We start from the raw sequence: 17,153 nt of genomic DNA on the forward strand, positions 1-17,153 counted from the left end.
ACTCACTGGCAAAACAGTAATGGTGATGGTGATGTCAGTGACATTTTCCTTCATTACTGCTATCGCATCTTTTGGTATATAGTCTTCATTTGCAGTAGCCTGGTTCTTAGGCAGTTGGGACAGAGCAGGTCTAGTCCTGTAGTGAACTGCCACATCCCCCACAAATCCTTGCTCCCTCACAATTGTAAGTGTGACATTACGTGGCTTTCCTGTAACAGAACAGCCCATTGGTTAAATACTTCTGCACTTTGTGAACTTTTATATTAAGCTAGACCATAGCCGATGAAAGCAGCATATTATTACCCAAAGGCTCCTCTGTGACAATGTAATATGAGTCAGAATGCCATCCAATTACCCCAAAGGGGGAGCCATTGGGCAGGATGATAAGGAACGCTTGGGCTCGCTCTGGGTTTATCACCGCTCCTCTTGATGCATCATCGATCCCTATTGTGCCAATGTTCAGGAGGGTGATGGTGATCTTCTCAGCCAGTTCAGGGTCTTCGTCCGCCAACACGGTGAAGGTAATTGTGGCCAGAGCTTGACCTGCTAAAAATGTTGTCTGAGCAACAAATACCAGAAAAATATCTTTACCTACATCAACAACAGATTTCCTGAAGAATGCCATCAAGTTGTGCATGGGCTTCAGTTTCATGGCCTCAGCTAAGACATGTTACTGGTTGAACTATATTTGTACAAACCTTGAAATGAGCCTTTCATATAGTACAATTTCAGCTTTATAAGTGCCTGGATATTTATCAAAACCACTACGGCTATGTACCCAGCTGAAGGATAAGTATATCCTCATTTGGGTTTAATCTTACAACTTGTGGTCACAAATTAATTTCTTTTAATCATTACACTACTTGCTGCTATAAGTAAAAACCTTACCACTCCAGATGTGGGAAAGATATCCTCCACACTTCCATTTGCGGCCCAGTGTACAATCAGCCTCCCAAAAGTTCCTCTCATTCTCTCAATACTGAGAGAGATAAGGTTGTCTCTTTCTAATTCATCAACTTCCTTAAACAAGGAATTCTAAGAAAAAATGGTTGTCAAAATAGGATTAAAGGCAATGGACACATAATTACTGCACCACTAAATAACCTTAAGCTGTTAGGAAGTGAGAAGCATACCTGTGCGAAACCTACAATTCCATGTGCATCATCGTTTGAGGAAATGAAAATGGTCACCTGACCATTGAATCCAATTTCAGCCCCACCTTTGGGATTTTTAAGATTGACATGGAAATACTCTGTGTCTTCTGGAAAGTAGTCATCAAGGATATTCACTGCAATTGTCAATTCACTGTCACCTGGTTCAAAATGCAGTTCACCTGAACTAATGAGAAAATAACGCAGAGCATGCAATAAATACCATCAAGGAGACGTCGACATAATTCTGCATTTGTGCAGATCTCAGTACCTGGGAATAAAGTCAGACTGGTTGGAAATGGATGTCAGCTCATATATAGTTGACCTTGCGTGATGTGTGGACGCAATGAGACTTCTTGTGGCATTGAAATGAGGGACAGGGAGAAAGAGAAATATTTGAGTTGGAGGAGCCTCCAGCATTAAGGAGAAGCAGCTTTGGTTGGACCTCCATGAGAAAATTGCAGAGGTGTTGCTCCCTGCCAGGAAGAGATGACCTGAAAGGCAGAGAGGTACCCAAATGGCACAAATTTCATGGTGACTTTATTTCACTGTTACAAACATTAAAAATGAAATGCTTGAAAATCAAGCATGTCCCGGCAAGTTATGGACTACAAAGGACATATATTATTAGATACTCACTTATTCCTGAGGGTGGAGTGAAACTGTGGGCAGACAACAACCCAGGAAAGTGGATGGATTGGAAATGCTGGAAGAATAATTGCCTGGAGCTCCACACAAAAACATCACATGTAGAATTGGGTCCTGAAGAGAGATGCACATGAGATGCAAAGATTTTTCTCCTTCACAGAACAGAAACAAGGGTGGGGTTGTACAAGAAAATATATCCCACCCAACCACTGCAAATTACACAGAATGTGGCTGATTATGGTCTTTACTCAGACTTTCTACAAACCACTAAATGAGAACCACTCTGAATGTTTGTGGTTTTAAAGATGGTGATTGCTTCGTGTTCAGAGTTTTTTGTTTCTTTTAGTTAAGCTTCCATTCTACATGTATATGATTTATATACTTGAACACAGAAATGGGAAGTTACTAATTTAGATATGAACATTGTGTCTGTGTTGTGCCTGCTGCAAATGTTGAACACTGCCGGCACAATACAGTCAGAATGATTAATAACAGAAAAAAAAGAAATAAAAAGCTATCTGTCATCCAAAAACATGTTAAACAAATAGCTGTAAAGTGAACATGTTACCATCTGTAACCATGAGTAGATAGATATCTGCCCCAATGTGAAAGGTCTCCACTTGTTTAGCTGAGCTGCTGGGGGAAAGAAGCTGTGGATTCTGGAATTGGCCACGGCTCCATTGGTACAGAAGACAGTTTTCACTTTTATTGTTGACAGCAACAGCCAGGTACAAGGCATTCCCACGGGAGAACAGAGAGAAACTCAGCACCTCCTGTATCTCCAAGGTTTGATGGAGAATAAACCTGCTTCCAGCCCACACCAAAACCTGTGGAGTTATTTTAATTCATATGAATGTATTTTAATATTTTTTTACATGCTAACCAGCTGCATGGATCTAAGAGGTTACTTCAAGTTTTATTTTCAAATCAGTAACATAATCAAACCTGTTAAATACTAAAATTATTAAAAAACATGATATTTCACATCTGGCAATGTCAGTTCTTAGCAAATACAAAATGTAGTTTTTTGTTTGAAGGTATTTGTTTGAAGGTAACCTTAAACTCTTTTAAACCTTAAACATGTAGTTTTTAAACTTACTTGATTTGAGGCTATCAAATAATGTTCATTTTCCACTGAGAAGTATTTGATATCAAGACCTTCAACATTCAGTGTTTGTTCCTGCAAAAATTATTGAATTGTCAATAACAGGGAATGAAAATTATTTGATTGTATCAATAAAATAGTTAGGTGTGTAGGAAAAACTAGCAATCACCAAAGTAAGATTCAAGTTCAGTTGCAATCTGAACAAACTCATGTTAGCAGTCTTGAACTCAGGGTGGCCTCCATGGGTGACCACAACATAAGAGGAGCCATCCATTGCAAAACCCGTACATCGCTTTGGGTCCTGAATTCTCATAGTCTGAAAAAGAGAGGCAGCAAAATATACATCATATTCTAAGGCACAAAATTATAACTGTTCTATAAAAGCAACAACAGATGGCTGGGTCATTCTCATGAAATTCTTCGAAAATAAATAATACAATTACTGTGTTTGCCTTGTTGTGTAGAGCAGCTGACATCACCTTTACTTATTAGGTATATTTCATAAAATTGGCAGCCAGAAATCTCACTACTGTAACAGTTTTAAAGTCAAACAACACGCAACTAGATGAAATATTCATAAGTCTTTCAACTTTATTACATGTAATCCACAATAACCAATCACCCATCCATCCATTTTCCAAACCACTTATCCTACTGGGTTGTGGCAGGTCCAGAGCCTGTCCCGGAAGCAATGGGCACGAGCTAGGGAACAACCAAGGATGGGGGGGCCAGCCCATCGCAGGGCACACTCACACACCATTCACTCACACATGCACACCTATGGGCAATTTAGTAAGTCCAATTAGCCTCAGCATGTCTTTGGACTGTGGGGGGAATCTGGAGTACCCAGAGGAAACCCCACGTTGACATGGGGAGAACATGCAAACTCCAAACACATGTGACCCAGGCAGGCATACTGCACCACCATGAGGCCCCAATAAACAATCAATTTGTATGATATGTATATTTTTCTGCATTTTTTGTTCTGAATTTGGTGCAATGCTTGTGTTTATTAGGGAAAAAATTTATAATACAGTATAGTAAAACCGACTGACTAACCCAGAAGTAAAACCAACAGTGTAGACAATGAAGTTGTATAACTTCAATCTGTCTTCAACCGTATTTAAAAAATGAGAGAATAGTGATATGCTATCATGAAGGACCTGTCTGGAAGTGATAGAATTTACCTGTAGCGGTACAAAGGCTCCTTGCCATCTGTACAACGTGACTACACTTGGAAAGAAGTTGCCAGTAGTTCCAAGTCTCATGGCAAGAGAAATGTTTCCACTGGCCAGAGTACACCAGCTAGAGGTAGGAGTCTCATGGAAATTCTGATAGACACCTAAAACTGGAACATCTCCCACTGAAATAAAAAAATACAATTTACAGTAGAGTCATTACCAGAATACTCATGCAATGCTATGATATTCTAGAATAAGTGAAAGTTCATTAGCTAATGTGTACAGACGGTTTTGTGTTTGATAAGCAAAGGTTTACATGTTTATTCTTATCTAAAGTAATTTTTTGCAGTGATAAACGATAAAAGGTCTCTTGTTTTCTTACTCATCCCAAAGGCAGTGCCTGACTGAAATTCCCACTCCACACTGACAGCAGTTTCTAAGCCATTACTGCGGGAAATGGTCATAAACAATGTCTTATTTCCCTCTTCCACAGATATGGAGCTTGTCCTGCATAAACCAAAGACAGCATATTAATGAAAGGAACATTCATTTTCCATTAATGACCAAAAAGCTATTGTGAAACATTTTTCAGGGTTTCATTAGAGGAAACACTTCTTAGGTCGAATCTAGTTTGTTGAAGGCATAGTACATTTAAAATGATTTATATTTGTTCTATAACCCAAATGAAAGTACACAAACCTATTCTGGACGGGGAAAATCCGGAAGAGTCCAAGAGGAGCCTGGTTCTGCAGCACTGTGATGGTTGTCTGCAGAAAGTCTCCAAGACGTGCTCCTCCCGTGGGGTTGAAGAGCGTCACTGTAAAGGTCTCATTTGCTTCTGGCTCCTCATCCAACACAGCTGATATCCTAAGTGCCTGAATTTTTGCATTTCTTAAGATTTCATGAAATAACACTTCTTGGTGTCTATCTTTCAAAGAATCTTGAATCATATCATTTATCACCACTTGTCTATGCTGTCATTATTAATGATGATTCAGCCACTTACCTGAAATCTTTCTCCATCCTCAAGAACTACAAAGCCCTCACTAGGCACCAGGTCACTGGTTGAGAGGGAGCCATTGGCATCTGTGATGTGGAACTGGACAGTGACTGTGTCAAAAGTGCCCTGTGGTGGGTTGCGCATCACATATAAAGTGGCAAAACTCTGACCCAAGCCTGATGAGGTGGGTTCCTGCAGAAGGAAGTGTTGACTATTGTTGAAGGTGATCACGCCATGTCCATCATCATTGGCCAGGATAAGTACTGTAGCTGTGGACACAAAGTAGTGGCTCTTTTTATTTCATAGTGATCACTGAAATGACTGAAATGTGTCCCGAATGAGAGACAGCAAGTACCTGTGGTGTTGTGTCCAAGTTGGAGTCCAAAAGAAGGATTGCTTAAAATAAGCTGAAAGTTCTCATCACCCTCTGGTACAGAATCATCAATGATCTGAACGTCAATCGATTTCTGCCTTTCTCCATCAGCAAAGTGAAGAATCTACAATAAGTTGGTATATTTATTAGAACAGGTGTTGTAACAGGTGTTTGAAAAAAACCCCAGTTAACATAATATAATACTGTATATAGATTAAGGTAAACAGGCTGAGTCAAATACACTGGGAAGAAAAAGATCCACGTTGACAGCCTTCAGCTCACCGAAGATGTGACATTAAAATCCAGGCCAAGTTGTGCCTCCAGATTCTGGGCATAGAAGAAGAGGCTGACATTGCCATAGCTCCCGCCATTTCTGTATGCAACCAGCGTCAAGACTCTTTGCGTCTCATTGACCTCGAAGCTTAATACAATGAGAACCAGCAAGACTGGGTTATAGAACAAATGAGTAGATTGAAATGACACCTGCAGAACTATAAATAAATGTGCATGTAATGTGTGGTGCTTAGTGAAATTAAATTTAAGTTAATTTAAAAATACATATATATAACTCAAAGACATTTGTGGAGACAGCTGTTAAGTCATGTTATAATATAATTATTTTCATTCAAGCGATGTTGAAAATAAAGTTAAAAACAGAAAAAATCTCACTGAGAGACTCCATGGATATACTGCTTACTCTGTTCTTTTCCACTCAATGATTCCTCTGACTCCATCATTTGCACCGATGCAAACCTCTGCCATCAGTCCCAGGGTATCTGAGGACAAGCAAACAATTTTTAGTCATACTGATTAATACACAGACCCATAATATTCATGATTAAAGATCACAGTAAGAGGAAAAGATTCCGATTATACACAAAGTCACACACCAAACCACAGCAGATCACAAAGCATCGTATGAAAAACATTAGTCCAATACCTTTAAGTGTGTAATAAATCATATCTAGTGGTTACATGCCAAGTTTTGCAGAATGAAAAAACTGAGAAAAGAAAGTTTCAAGCAGCATAAGTTGAATAGATGTGATTTATGCAGAACATAAATCAATAACAGAAAACACAGAAAATGCTAATTTTTAAAGGAAATGTATAGCAAGCACAGCCGGAGAAAACAGAAAACTCATTGACAGAAAAGCAGATTGTTTCCTTTTCAGTAATTAATAGATATGGCGTAATAAAACATAGTACTTTTAGTACATGAATTATTAAAAACCGAAGGCAATTTTTAACTAACCCTACCCAGCTTTTGAGAACTGGCAACCACGGAGATAAGAACTGCTGATGTGATATTGATGAGGAAACATTCCTGAAGCTCTGGGATCTCATCCTGGCAGGACAAACAAAGCATGAAGATGTGAGCATACTGCATGTGAATGACAACACTGGAAAATGGATAAAGTTGCTTAGCAACTACAAGTCAAATCTGCATAAACATAATACACAGTAGATGCTTAACATCTGAATGCAGAGACCCGGTCATAACATAACAATAAAAATTCTTTTGGCCACATTTTACTAATTCGTTTCCATGATGCATTAAATTGTGGGCACCTTTTGTTAATTAGTTCCCTTGTTTTAATTAAATCGTGGCAGTGTTTTATGGATTAGTTCCCAAGATATATTAAAACGTGGCTACGATATACATCATTTTTATCAGAATGTCATGAGAAGGTCTTAAATGTATGTACATGCTCTTCCACTGTCTATTTCTCACACTATATTTTCGTCCCTTAGGTCAAAAACACCCAAACTGCCCCAAAACCATAACTGAATGAGAAAATGCATGTGTTCATCTGTACATTGGATATACTAGTATACTGAGATATACTATCACTCCGTCCAAGATATACACTGCCTTACACCACGCACCTCATATATACTATCACTCCGTCCAAGATATACACTGCCTTACACCACGCACCTCATATATACTATCACTCCATCCAAGATATACACTGCCTTACACCATGCACCTCATATACTATCACTCCGTCCAAGATATACACTGCGTTACACCATGCACCTCATATATACTATCACTCCGTCCAAGATATACACTGCCTTACACCATGTACCTCATATATACTATCACTCCATCCAAGATATACACTGCCTTACACCATGCACCTCATATACTATCACTCCATCCAAGATATACACTGCCTTACACCATGCACCTCATATACTATCAGTCCATCCAAGAGATACACTGCCTTACACCACGCACCTCATATACTATCACTCCGTCCAAGATATACACTGCCTTACACCACGCACCTCATATATACTATCACTCCGTCCAAGATATACACTGCGTTACACCATGCACCTCATATATACTATCACTCCGTCCAAGATATACACTGCCTTACACCATGTACCTCATATATACTATCACTCCATCCAAGATATACACTGCCTTACACCATGCACCTCATATACTATCACTCCGTCCAAGATATACACTGCCTTACACCATGCACCTCATATACTATCAGTCCGTCCAAGAGATACACTGCCTTACACCATGCACCTCATATACTATCACTCCGTCCAAGATATCCACTGCCTTACACCACGCACCTCATATACTATCACTCCGTCCAAGATATACACTGCCTTACACCACGCACCTCATATATACTATCACTCCGTCCAAGATATACACTACCTTACACCACACACCTTATATACTATCACTCCGTCCGAGATATACACTGCCTTACACCACGCACCTCATATACTATCACTCCGTCCAAGATATACACTGCCTTACACCATGCACCTCATATACTATCACTCCGTCCAAGATATACACTGCCTTACACCACGCACCTCATATACTATCACTCCGTCCAAGATATACACTGCCTTACACCACGCACCTCATATATACTATCACTCCGTCCAAGATATACACTACCTTACACCACGCACCTCATATACTATCACTCCGTCCAAGATATCCACTGCCTTACACCACGCACCTCATATACTATCACTCCGTCCAAGATATACACTGCCTTACACCACGCACCTCATATATACTATCACTCCGTCCAAGATATACACTGCCTTACACCATGCACCTCATATAATCTATCACTCCGTCCAAGATATGCACTGCCTTACACCACGCACCTCATATACTATCACTCCGTCCAAGATATACACTGCCTTACACCACGCACCTCATATACTATCACTCCGTCCAAGATATACACTGCCTTACACCACACACCTCAGATACTATCACTCCATCCAAGATATGCACTGCCTTACACCACACACCTCATATACTATCACTCCGTCCAAGATATACACTGCCTTACACCACACACCTCAGATACTATCACTCCATCCAAGATATGCACTGCCTTACACCACACACCTCATATACTATCACTCCGTCCAAGATATACACTGCCTTGATCTTTGCAATAGAATTTGTATGAAAATTTCTTAAAAGCGCATTTGCAAGAGATCAACAGAATCGCCACACTCATGGGTCGTCTTACATCTATAATGGTGATGGGAATGGCCAGAGAGGTCTGTCCATCTTGCATCACCAGCGACCCAGTGGCTGAAAGGAAGTCTAGACCTGGTTCAGCCAGGGCACTCTCTGTCAGCGCCAGATCCTGGCGAGATCCCTTTACTGTCTCATAGCTGATATTTATCGCCCCTGGAACACAAGCATATGCAATATAAAATAACATGCAGTGTAATTAAACACATACTGGGTAGGCACATGAATAAAAATGAGAATAACCATCATAGTTACTGACATTTAATTTAATATACTGAATTCATATTCAAATATTGTCCAAATTTTTACAACTGAAGAGAAAAACAGAAGAGAGTAAACTGGGTCACTGATTAGTACTGTACTAGATGGACAGTGTTGCAGTAGCTTCCATTCTGAGGAGACTCACCTGAGGCTCCTTGCTCCCGGTTGATGAAGATTTTTATGGTGGTATTAACCTCTTCACTGAACACGCTGAGGGAGGACGGGGCAATATTGAGGACCCCAAAGGGCTCATCACTGCCAATCACAGTCACTAGTGCTTCATGACTCTCAGAGTCCAGTACTGCCTGCCCTGTTACTGCCACCCCTAAGAAACATATGACACTTACTGATCAGGTCCGAGAGACCCAGAATATCAATGGATAGCTCAAGCATTTGCCAGAAATGTAATGTCAAAATTAGGGCTGTAAATCAATTAAAATAATAATAATAACTAATTAATCAGACAGTTTTCTGTGATTAATCATTAATCATCTGTTTAGTGCTTTAACTTATGTACATTACAATATGTTTATCCTATGTACGCCTCCGCCTGGCAATTTTTAAAAACAAAATAAATCAGGTAACATGGTTTGAATTCTCCGATTCTGTGAAACGTAAGGACCTGAAGTCTCACATTGTTTTCAACTAGGAGGGAATAGTATAGGTCTCGATTAAAATTCTATATATTATATAAATCCATATATTATTACCTACACCATAAATCCATATATTATTACCTACACCTTAAATCCATATATTATTACCTACACCTTTTACACCGACCGAATATTATTCAAAAAGTATCTTGAACTTGTATCAGCAGCATTACCTTGAGTGAGAATGTTGGACAGGATGACCTTGTACTCCTCTTTTTCTTCAGGTGCCTGGTCATCCATTAACTGAAGGACTATAGTTTCACTTAGGATTCCCTATGTAATCACAATGAACAAGGGCACATGTGATTACAGGCTTCATAGTGTGGAATCTGACACAGTCTCTGACTTTCTCACTTTCTGGGGCAGTGAGTGGCTCAGTGGGCTAAGCCCAAGGCCCTTAACCCCCAGCTCCTTGGGTGCCACTATGGGGGACAGCCCTTCACAGACAGCTGCTCCCCAAAAAGAGTAAGCTGAGGGAGGTATGAATTTCTCCACATGGATCAATAAAGTATCAATCATTATTATTTATGCAACTGAACTAACTTGGCAGACAATGCTGCTAGGCGTTCAGGTAATTTCGCAGAATCAGAAGTGTGACCACTCTGATACGAGGAAGAGGGTCTGTCCATCCAAGTACAACAGTGTCATACCTCAGAAAAGAAAAGTGCTCCAGAGGTATGGACAAAAGTCTGTTGGACGCGAGGACCCTGAATCCTCCAGTCCATGGTGACATTCCCGCGGCCAGGAGATGACCTCTTCACCAGGAGATGGAGTTTCTCCCCTTCAAATGTAAAACAAAGTGACTGTCACCCATGACTTCCAAAAGGAAGGCAGTAGAACAATTCAATCTAATCTTTACAAAGAAAAGTCATGACATCGTCTTATTGTATGGTTTTCTCAGGCTACTTAACTCTGTGGATAAGATGATAATTATCTGCATTATACACTAATTATACCTCAGGATATATTAAAAGAGGATATGACAAAATCAACTGCAGTCACAGTTTTAAAAATTCATACAAAACAATACACACAACAGAGCACAACAGAACAGAGTGAAAAATCCTCTGACTTCTAAACAAGCAAGAACTCATGCGGCTGAGTACCCTGCTCATTTTTATATGGTGCAAATAATGACTCGGTTCTCTCACTCTCTAGATACTCCATCAAATACCAACAGGCACTAAAATGGAGAAAGAATCAGCTCCTATGCTTAAGAATTGGTGCCTGGATCTGCAGCCCTTTTCATTAACTCAATCGCTTTCTAATCTGTTTCAGCAGGTGACCTGGAAGCCTTCCTTAGTGATGGATCAAAAGAACAGGTGCTGTTCTTCTAATAAAATGGTACCCAGGGGAAATGAGAGTCTCCTGTAGCACTATTTCACAGTCTGAAATAACCTCCTCTATTTCATTACCACCCAGTAGGGGAGAGTAACCGAAGTGCTTGTGGTCTCAAGGTCCAAAACAGATTCAGTCATGCACCTCCTGCATACACACTGCTATGCTGGCTATCTGGGGCAGAAAAATGCACTGGGGAAAATTTCAGTCTGGCCAAGCATGAATGCTGAGGTGTGATACTGCTCTCAGTTATTGAAGGTATCCCACTTCCCAGCAGACCTTGCCCCAAGCAGCCCTTCCTGCTCCATTCATCTCACTCCCTATCATTGATGTGCCCTTTGAGTAGTTTGGGATCGACATTTTAGGACCACTGCTGAAGTCAGCAAGGGCACACAAACACGTGTGGTCGTCTATACGAGAGGTTCCACACATCCGGTCTGTGCACTGGGACAGGTCCGGTCTAGTATTCCACTTGGCCATGGACCATTGTGGGGGGGGGGGGGGGGGTTAGTTCATTTCCAAAAATGAAGTAGAACAATAAACTAAAGCTACACCTATTATGACAACCTCTGATGTTCACATCTGAATTTAATCTTATTAAATCAGTTCAGCCGAATGATACACTGCCACCCCATGGTGAAGGTGTTCTACTGGTTCATGCTATTGTGTAAGAGCTCTTCTTTCTGGTCAGCAATTTAACTACACTGAAGGACATTATGAATGACCAGGGAACACTGTTTTTCTCAAGGTTCATGGCTGACCTTTATCATGTGTTCCAGATAACTTTAGTCCACCACCCATAATCTTATAAACTAGTCAAGAGGTTCCACCAGACCTTAAAGCAGAGGGCTTCACCCTCTTCATGCTATTCTTTGGGCATAGCCTGCAAAGTCAGGGAGTTTCAACCAGCTTGATATAATTCAATCATTGAATATATCCATAATAGGAATAAATCAGATCAGTGATGTTTGTAGTGAAGTCCCAGTGAGCAGAGTAGCGATTGTACAAAGTGTGGGGCCAGCCAGAATGCAGGAGGACTGAGCAAGCATATCTTGTGAACTGCCTGAAAAGTGGATCAAGCCGATCCCTATTATGCCTGCCTGGGTTGCCCTGGAGAAGGATCTTGCCAGCCAGGATGTGTTCGATGTTCTCCAGTATTAGGTGGTAAGGGAGTTCCACAAGATAGCTGTGTGCTAATCTCAATCAGCACCATGGACAGCAGTCACCTATCAAAAGATACCTCAACCTTAATCCTCCACACCCGGTTTCCACTAACGGCCCCAGCTGGGTCATGTTTGGGATGGCTCCCTCAAAAAAAAAAGCAAGATGCAGGCTAGCAGACATCGAGCAAGTGCCTCCAGTCCGGCCATAGCAGTACAACAGGCATGAACAGCCTTTCTCTGAGCGGAGAAAACTCTTGGCTCAAATCCATCCAATATACCTGTATGTAAGTATGTTATTTTACTTATTAATTAAGGCAATGACATTACAAAAGTCCAAAGAAATTACCCTTATCATAGTTTTTCTCATCTATATAAAACAACACAATTCATTTTCAGAAGGACATTTAAAGGGATGTAAATATGACAATCCAAAACAAAATTTAATACTGATGTATAATGAATATGTACCGGATGGTAAAACCACAATATGTTTCAAATAAAATTATATACAAACACAAGTACAATACAGTCTTCTGATGGTGGCTCACAGGATAAAGAGAGTGGGTTAGAAATGGTGATGGTGAGCAGGCAGAAACACACACCTTCCCGGGCGGTGACTGAACGTGAAGCCTCGTGGAAGCCCACCACACCAGCCAGATGATCATTGGCCAGGATGACAATGGTGACAGTGTCAGAGCTGGGCAGGATGCGGCTCCCCCCCTCCGTATTCACCAGGCCAATCATAACCGTTTCATTATCCTCCGGCTCCATGTCATCCATTATAAATATCTCTATGGTCTTTTTTAGGTCTCCTTTGCACAGAAATGCACAAATAACAGTATAGAAATAATGAAACACCAGTTTAGCTGTATCCCAGTTTACTATGTCGGGTATGATGTCAAACAGACCTACCTTGTGCAAAAATGAGAGTTTCCCCAGTCCCATTGAAATCTGCTTTGGGTAGAGCAGTTCCACCTACAAATTTCCACTCCACTGTTACTCGCCCCAGACTCCCCCCTCTTCTCTCAATAACGAGTGACACAGAGGTGTTGGGTTCCTCATTTACTTCTAGGTATAAGCCATTCCTTGTGGCACTGGGATTGAGGCTGTAGAGCAGGAAGATCCCAAATGCATCCCCATTCATGGCTATGGTGACTCTCGCTGTGTTTGGTTGACCCACTGAGGGCATATTCTTTGAGACAGCGGTCAAGTTGATCAGATCAGCTCTTAGGATGTGAATCATGAAACTTTCATCCATCTCTGGGAGAGAGTCAGTCAAAATGGGTACTGTGAGATTGGCCATACCAGCCCCATCAAACATGGTGGCTACCTGGGATGTCACTGGCAGATAGTCAATCCCAGCAGTAGCACGAGAGCTGAACAGAGAGGATAAGGCTGTGACATTTTTGATGTAAGTTAACACCTGGGTGGAGTCGGTCAGCTGGCTGACTCCTGTTATCACCCAGTTGCAGGTAGTCACTCCAGAGATGTTGGACATGGAGAAAGCATGGCAGGTGGTCTCCCGTAGGCAAAAGGCTGCACAAGCAGTCAAGGGGGTTCTCTGAGCAGTGAGATTAACAGGCCTTATAGTGGCACTAGACAGTGTTGCCCTCACCGGAGCATCAAAGTAAACCAGAAGGTTCCGCCCCTCGTCCAAGGCAGTACTGATAACATCAAATTCCGATGTCCTGTACATAATGTCTAAACGTCCAAAGTGACCCCCACTGAAAATGCAACATACAAAATTAGATATAAAATTTATATATGTTTTTTGCAAACAACACATTTACTAATACAATCTTTTCAAACAATAAGGCATGCAGGTATCTGTTGCTGAGGGTATACAATACGGTGAGTATTGAGCATGGAGTATATCTTTGTTAGCTATGAATTTAAATTGGATTCAGTTTAACAATATAATAGTCAGAAGCTGCAACTAAACTATAAAATAGAACACTTAAGCTCAGTGACAAACCTCCTTCTCACAGTGATGTTGGCTAAGTAGACTCCCTCAAGAGGCTCCTGAAGGCGATACACTGACTGGTCAAAGTGCACAGTTCCGTAAGGATTATCATTGGCTGGGACAATTACATTAACAGCTCTTTCCCGTCCAATATTCCCTCCATTTGAAGCACTTGTGAGTTCCACAATGATTATCTGGAATTGAAGGGAGAGAAAGGTATAATGTTTCATATATAGCTGTACTACAATGATACCTGCTAACATTTTGGTGTGCATTGGCTTCCTTACTTCCTCAATTTCTGGAACGTCATCTGCCAGCACTTCCACTTTCAAAGTCTTCAAGGTCTCTCTAGGAAGAAACCTGACCTCCCCTGACACAGGTCGAATGTCACCGTCAGCAAGCTTCCCATTGACAGTGGCCTGCCACTGGACAGATACATAGCCTAAAGTACCAGATTTTCGTAATATTGGTAAACTAATTTCAGTGGAGTTAAAGGCTGGCTCTTCCACGGTGATGGATGAATCCTGGAAAACTGCAAAAACAACCAATAACTTCATGAATTAACTAGCCAACAACAGACAAAGAGTGCCTAAAGAAACCCATAATGGAACACATTTGAAAATTACAGTTATAGACAACAATACCACTTCAAGCCTGCCAGTGCCTATAGTCATTAAAATATTTGTATAAATTTAGTCCTGCAATTAGAAAACCAGTTAAGTCACAAAGGAATAACATACTATATTTTAATATTTTAATACTGCAACAATGTAACACTTAATACAATCTAGAAATGGCCAAGGGACATAGTTAACAAGGCTACCAAAAAAAGAGGACCTGAAATAAAAATATCCTACCCTACCAAAAGCACCAAAGGGGTCATCTGATGGCAGGATGGTGATAACGGTTTTGGTTAGCTGGCCAAGCTGAGCGCCACCAGTGGTCTGATTAAGCAGCTCAATTCGAAAGGTTTCCTCAAGCTCAGGTTCGTTGTCATTAATAATGTAGATGGGAACTGGTTTGCTGGTCTCTCCTTCAAGGAGGACAACATCAGAGGAGGCCACACTGTAGTCATCCCCTACACAGACACATTGGATCAATAAAGGAAAGATACTTAGTTTTCTAACAATGAAACAGAACCTGGGAAGCTCTAGGATACTGCCTTTGTCCACAACGTTATTCTCTGCTTACCAACTCTCGCTGTCATTGGAACTGCCTGGAACTTGACTGATACATCGGCGAAGATGCCGCCAATACGTGTGACATTGACAATGGGACCAACGTAGTGCTCAGCCACACTCACAGCCGAAGAGGACAGCTGTAAAACGCCAAAGGCATCATCACTGGCCTCAACAACGACCTGAGCTACTGTCGTATTTCCCAGGCCAAGGCGGGGGGAGTTATAGACTGCAAGAAGAAAAAAAGGTAAGAAAACAAAAAAAGTATTCAAAAGCAAAAATGTACTAATATTCAGTTAATACACTGAACCAGAGTTTCACAAAACTGTACTTTGCAAATCTACAACAGCAAAACTACCCTAAACACAAACCTACTGTAAACTTAGCAAACTGAAAATCAGCAGATGTAAATCTTACTTGGTCTGGATTGGACACCTCGAACAAGCTTGACACTACTGAGTTCCACAAAGATTGATTCAGCTCTTTCAGGTTCCTCATCATCCAGCACTTGAAGGGTAACATTTGCTTCACTTTGATTGGCATCGAACAGCACAGAGTCCATCAAAGGAATGAAGTCACTCCTTTCATTTGCTCTCCCAATGCCCGGGGTGCTAAATGGAGACGGGTCACTGTCCTTAAGGGTCCTGTAAGTCACCTGGGCTAATCCAAGTAACCCCCTCTGTCTTTTAATAGTCAAAGTCACATATGTGTTGGCCTCTGCCACACGTACTGGTCTAATTTTCTCAGAAAACTCGAAAACTCCATAGGGATCGTCACTTGCAAGAATGGTTAGGTTGGCATTAGTCAGATTCCCAAGACGGCCGTGTGAAACGTTGGAAAGCGTGACAACAAAGCTCTTGTCTAATTCAGGAATGATGTCTTCAGCAATTTGAAGAATGAAATTAGCAGCTGTTTGGCCCACAACAAATACTAATTCACCAGTTCTGTGCAAAAGATCTTCCTCAGCAGCAGGTTCTGCTTCCCAAAATACCGTCACATTTGACAAGTCACCAAAAGAGCGCACCACCTAAGGAAATCCAAAGCATGCAAAACATAGAAATGACATGTCAATAAACTCAGGTATTTATGCAAAGCCTGTAACTAGGCGATAACAGGCCTGACCTGCATGATAATCATACTGTGTCCTTCCTCTGGTTCTGTTCCATTGACAGCAAGTGAATCTGGACTGAACTGGAAGACACCATGGGCGTCGTCAGATGCAGCAATGCTTACAGTGATACGAGAAGAGATTCCCAGGCTGGCTATGGAGGAAAAACATAATTAATATTCATTCAAGACAATACCGTAAATAATTTATGATAAAGGACAAAGGAGAAAATCAACAGGAACATGCAGGAAAAGAAAACCATGCACATTTTTTTTTGTCCCAACAAGGGGAAACTGAATTTTATAAAAATCTGTTAATATAATCAAAAAACTACTTAAATGTCTTGTTTCATATTTCATCACTTATGGTTAAGGTTAGGGCTACGTATAGGTTAAGGTTGTCATAGTTGGAATTATGGTTTTACCAATAGAAATTAATGGACAGTTCCAACAAAGATATTAATACAAATGAGTGTCTGTGTCTG

General features: G+C 40.9%; 1 protein-coding gene across 2 annotated transcripts in view; it reads right to left on the minus strand.

The window, feature by feature from the left end:
- Nucleotides 1–17,153, minus strand: part of adgrv1 (adhesion G protein-coupled receptor V1) — a 105,552-nt gene that overhangs the window by 44,163 nt on the left and 44,236 nt on the right. For both annotated transcript variants that reach the window (XM_048982871.1, XM_048982863.1), the window contains 29 exons: nt 16,684–16,823; nt 15,979–16,588; nt 15,575–15,790; nt 15,246–15,461; nt 14,671–14,915; nt 14,396–14,577; nt 13,333–14,144; nt 13,023–13,232; nt 10,570–10,700; nt 10,093–10,192; nt 9,409–9,588; nt 8,995–9,158; nt 6,716–6,803; nt 6,156–6,234; nt 5,741–5,879; nt 5,441–5,582; nt 5,092–5,354; nt 4,785–4,960; nt 4,468–4,592; nt 4,092–4,267; nt 3,074–3,220; nt 2,899–2,979; nt 2,368–2,626; nt 1,791–1,913; nt 1,423–1,645; nt 1,134–1,338; nt 889–1,035; nt 304–559; nt 7–209 (listed from right to left, as the gene is read on the minus strand). In XM_048982871.1, coding sequence (XP_048838828.1) covers nt 7–209; nt 304–559; nt 889–1,035; nt 1,134–1,338; nt 1,423–1,645; nt 1,791–1,913; nt 2,368–2,626; nt 2,899–2,979; nt 3,074–3,220; nt 4,092–4,267; nt 4,468–4,592; nt 4,785–4,960; nt 5,092–5,354; nt 5,441–5,582; nt 5,741–5,879; nt 6,156–6,234; nt 6,716–6,803; nt 8,995–9,158; nt 9,409–9,588; nt 10,093–10,192; nt 10,570–10,700; nt 13,023–13,232; nt 13,333–14,144; nt 14,396–14,577; nt 14,671–14,915; nt 15,246–15,461; nt 15,575–15,790; nt 15,979–16,588; nt 16,684–16,823 — 6,038 coding nt within the window. The remainder of the gene's footprint in view (nt 1–6; nt 210–303; nt 560–888; nt 1,036–1,133; nt 1,339–1,422; nt 1,646–1,790; nt 1,914–2,367; nt 2,627–2,898; nt 2,980–3,073; nt 3,221–4,091; nt 4,268–4,467; nt 4,593–4,784; nt 4,961–5,091; nt 5,355–5,440; nt 5,583–5,740; nt 5,880–6,155; nt 6,235–6,715; nt 6,804–8,994; nt 9,159–9,408; nt 9,589–10,092; nt 10,193–10,569; nt 10,701–13,022; nt 13,233–13,332; nt 14,145–14,395; nt 14,578–14,670; nt 14,916–15,245; nt 15,462–15,574; nt 15,791–15,978; nt 16,589–16,683; nt 16,824–17,153) is intronic.

This window comes from Brienomyrus brachyistius, chromosome 2 (assembly GCF_023856365.1).
Source record: "Brienomyrus brachyistius isolate T26 chromosome 2, BBRACH_0.4, whole genome shotgun sequence".
NCBI classification, from domain to species: Eukaryota; Metazoa; Chordata; class Actinopteri; order Osteoglossiformes; family Mormyridae; genus Brienomyrus; species Brienomyrus brachyistius.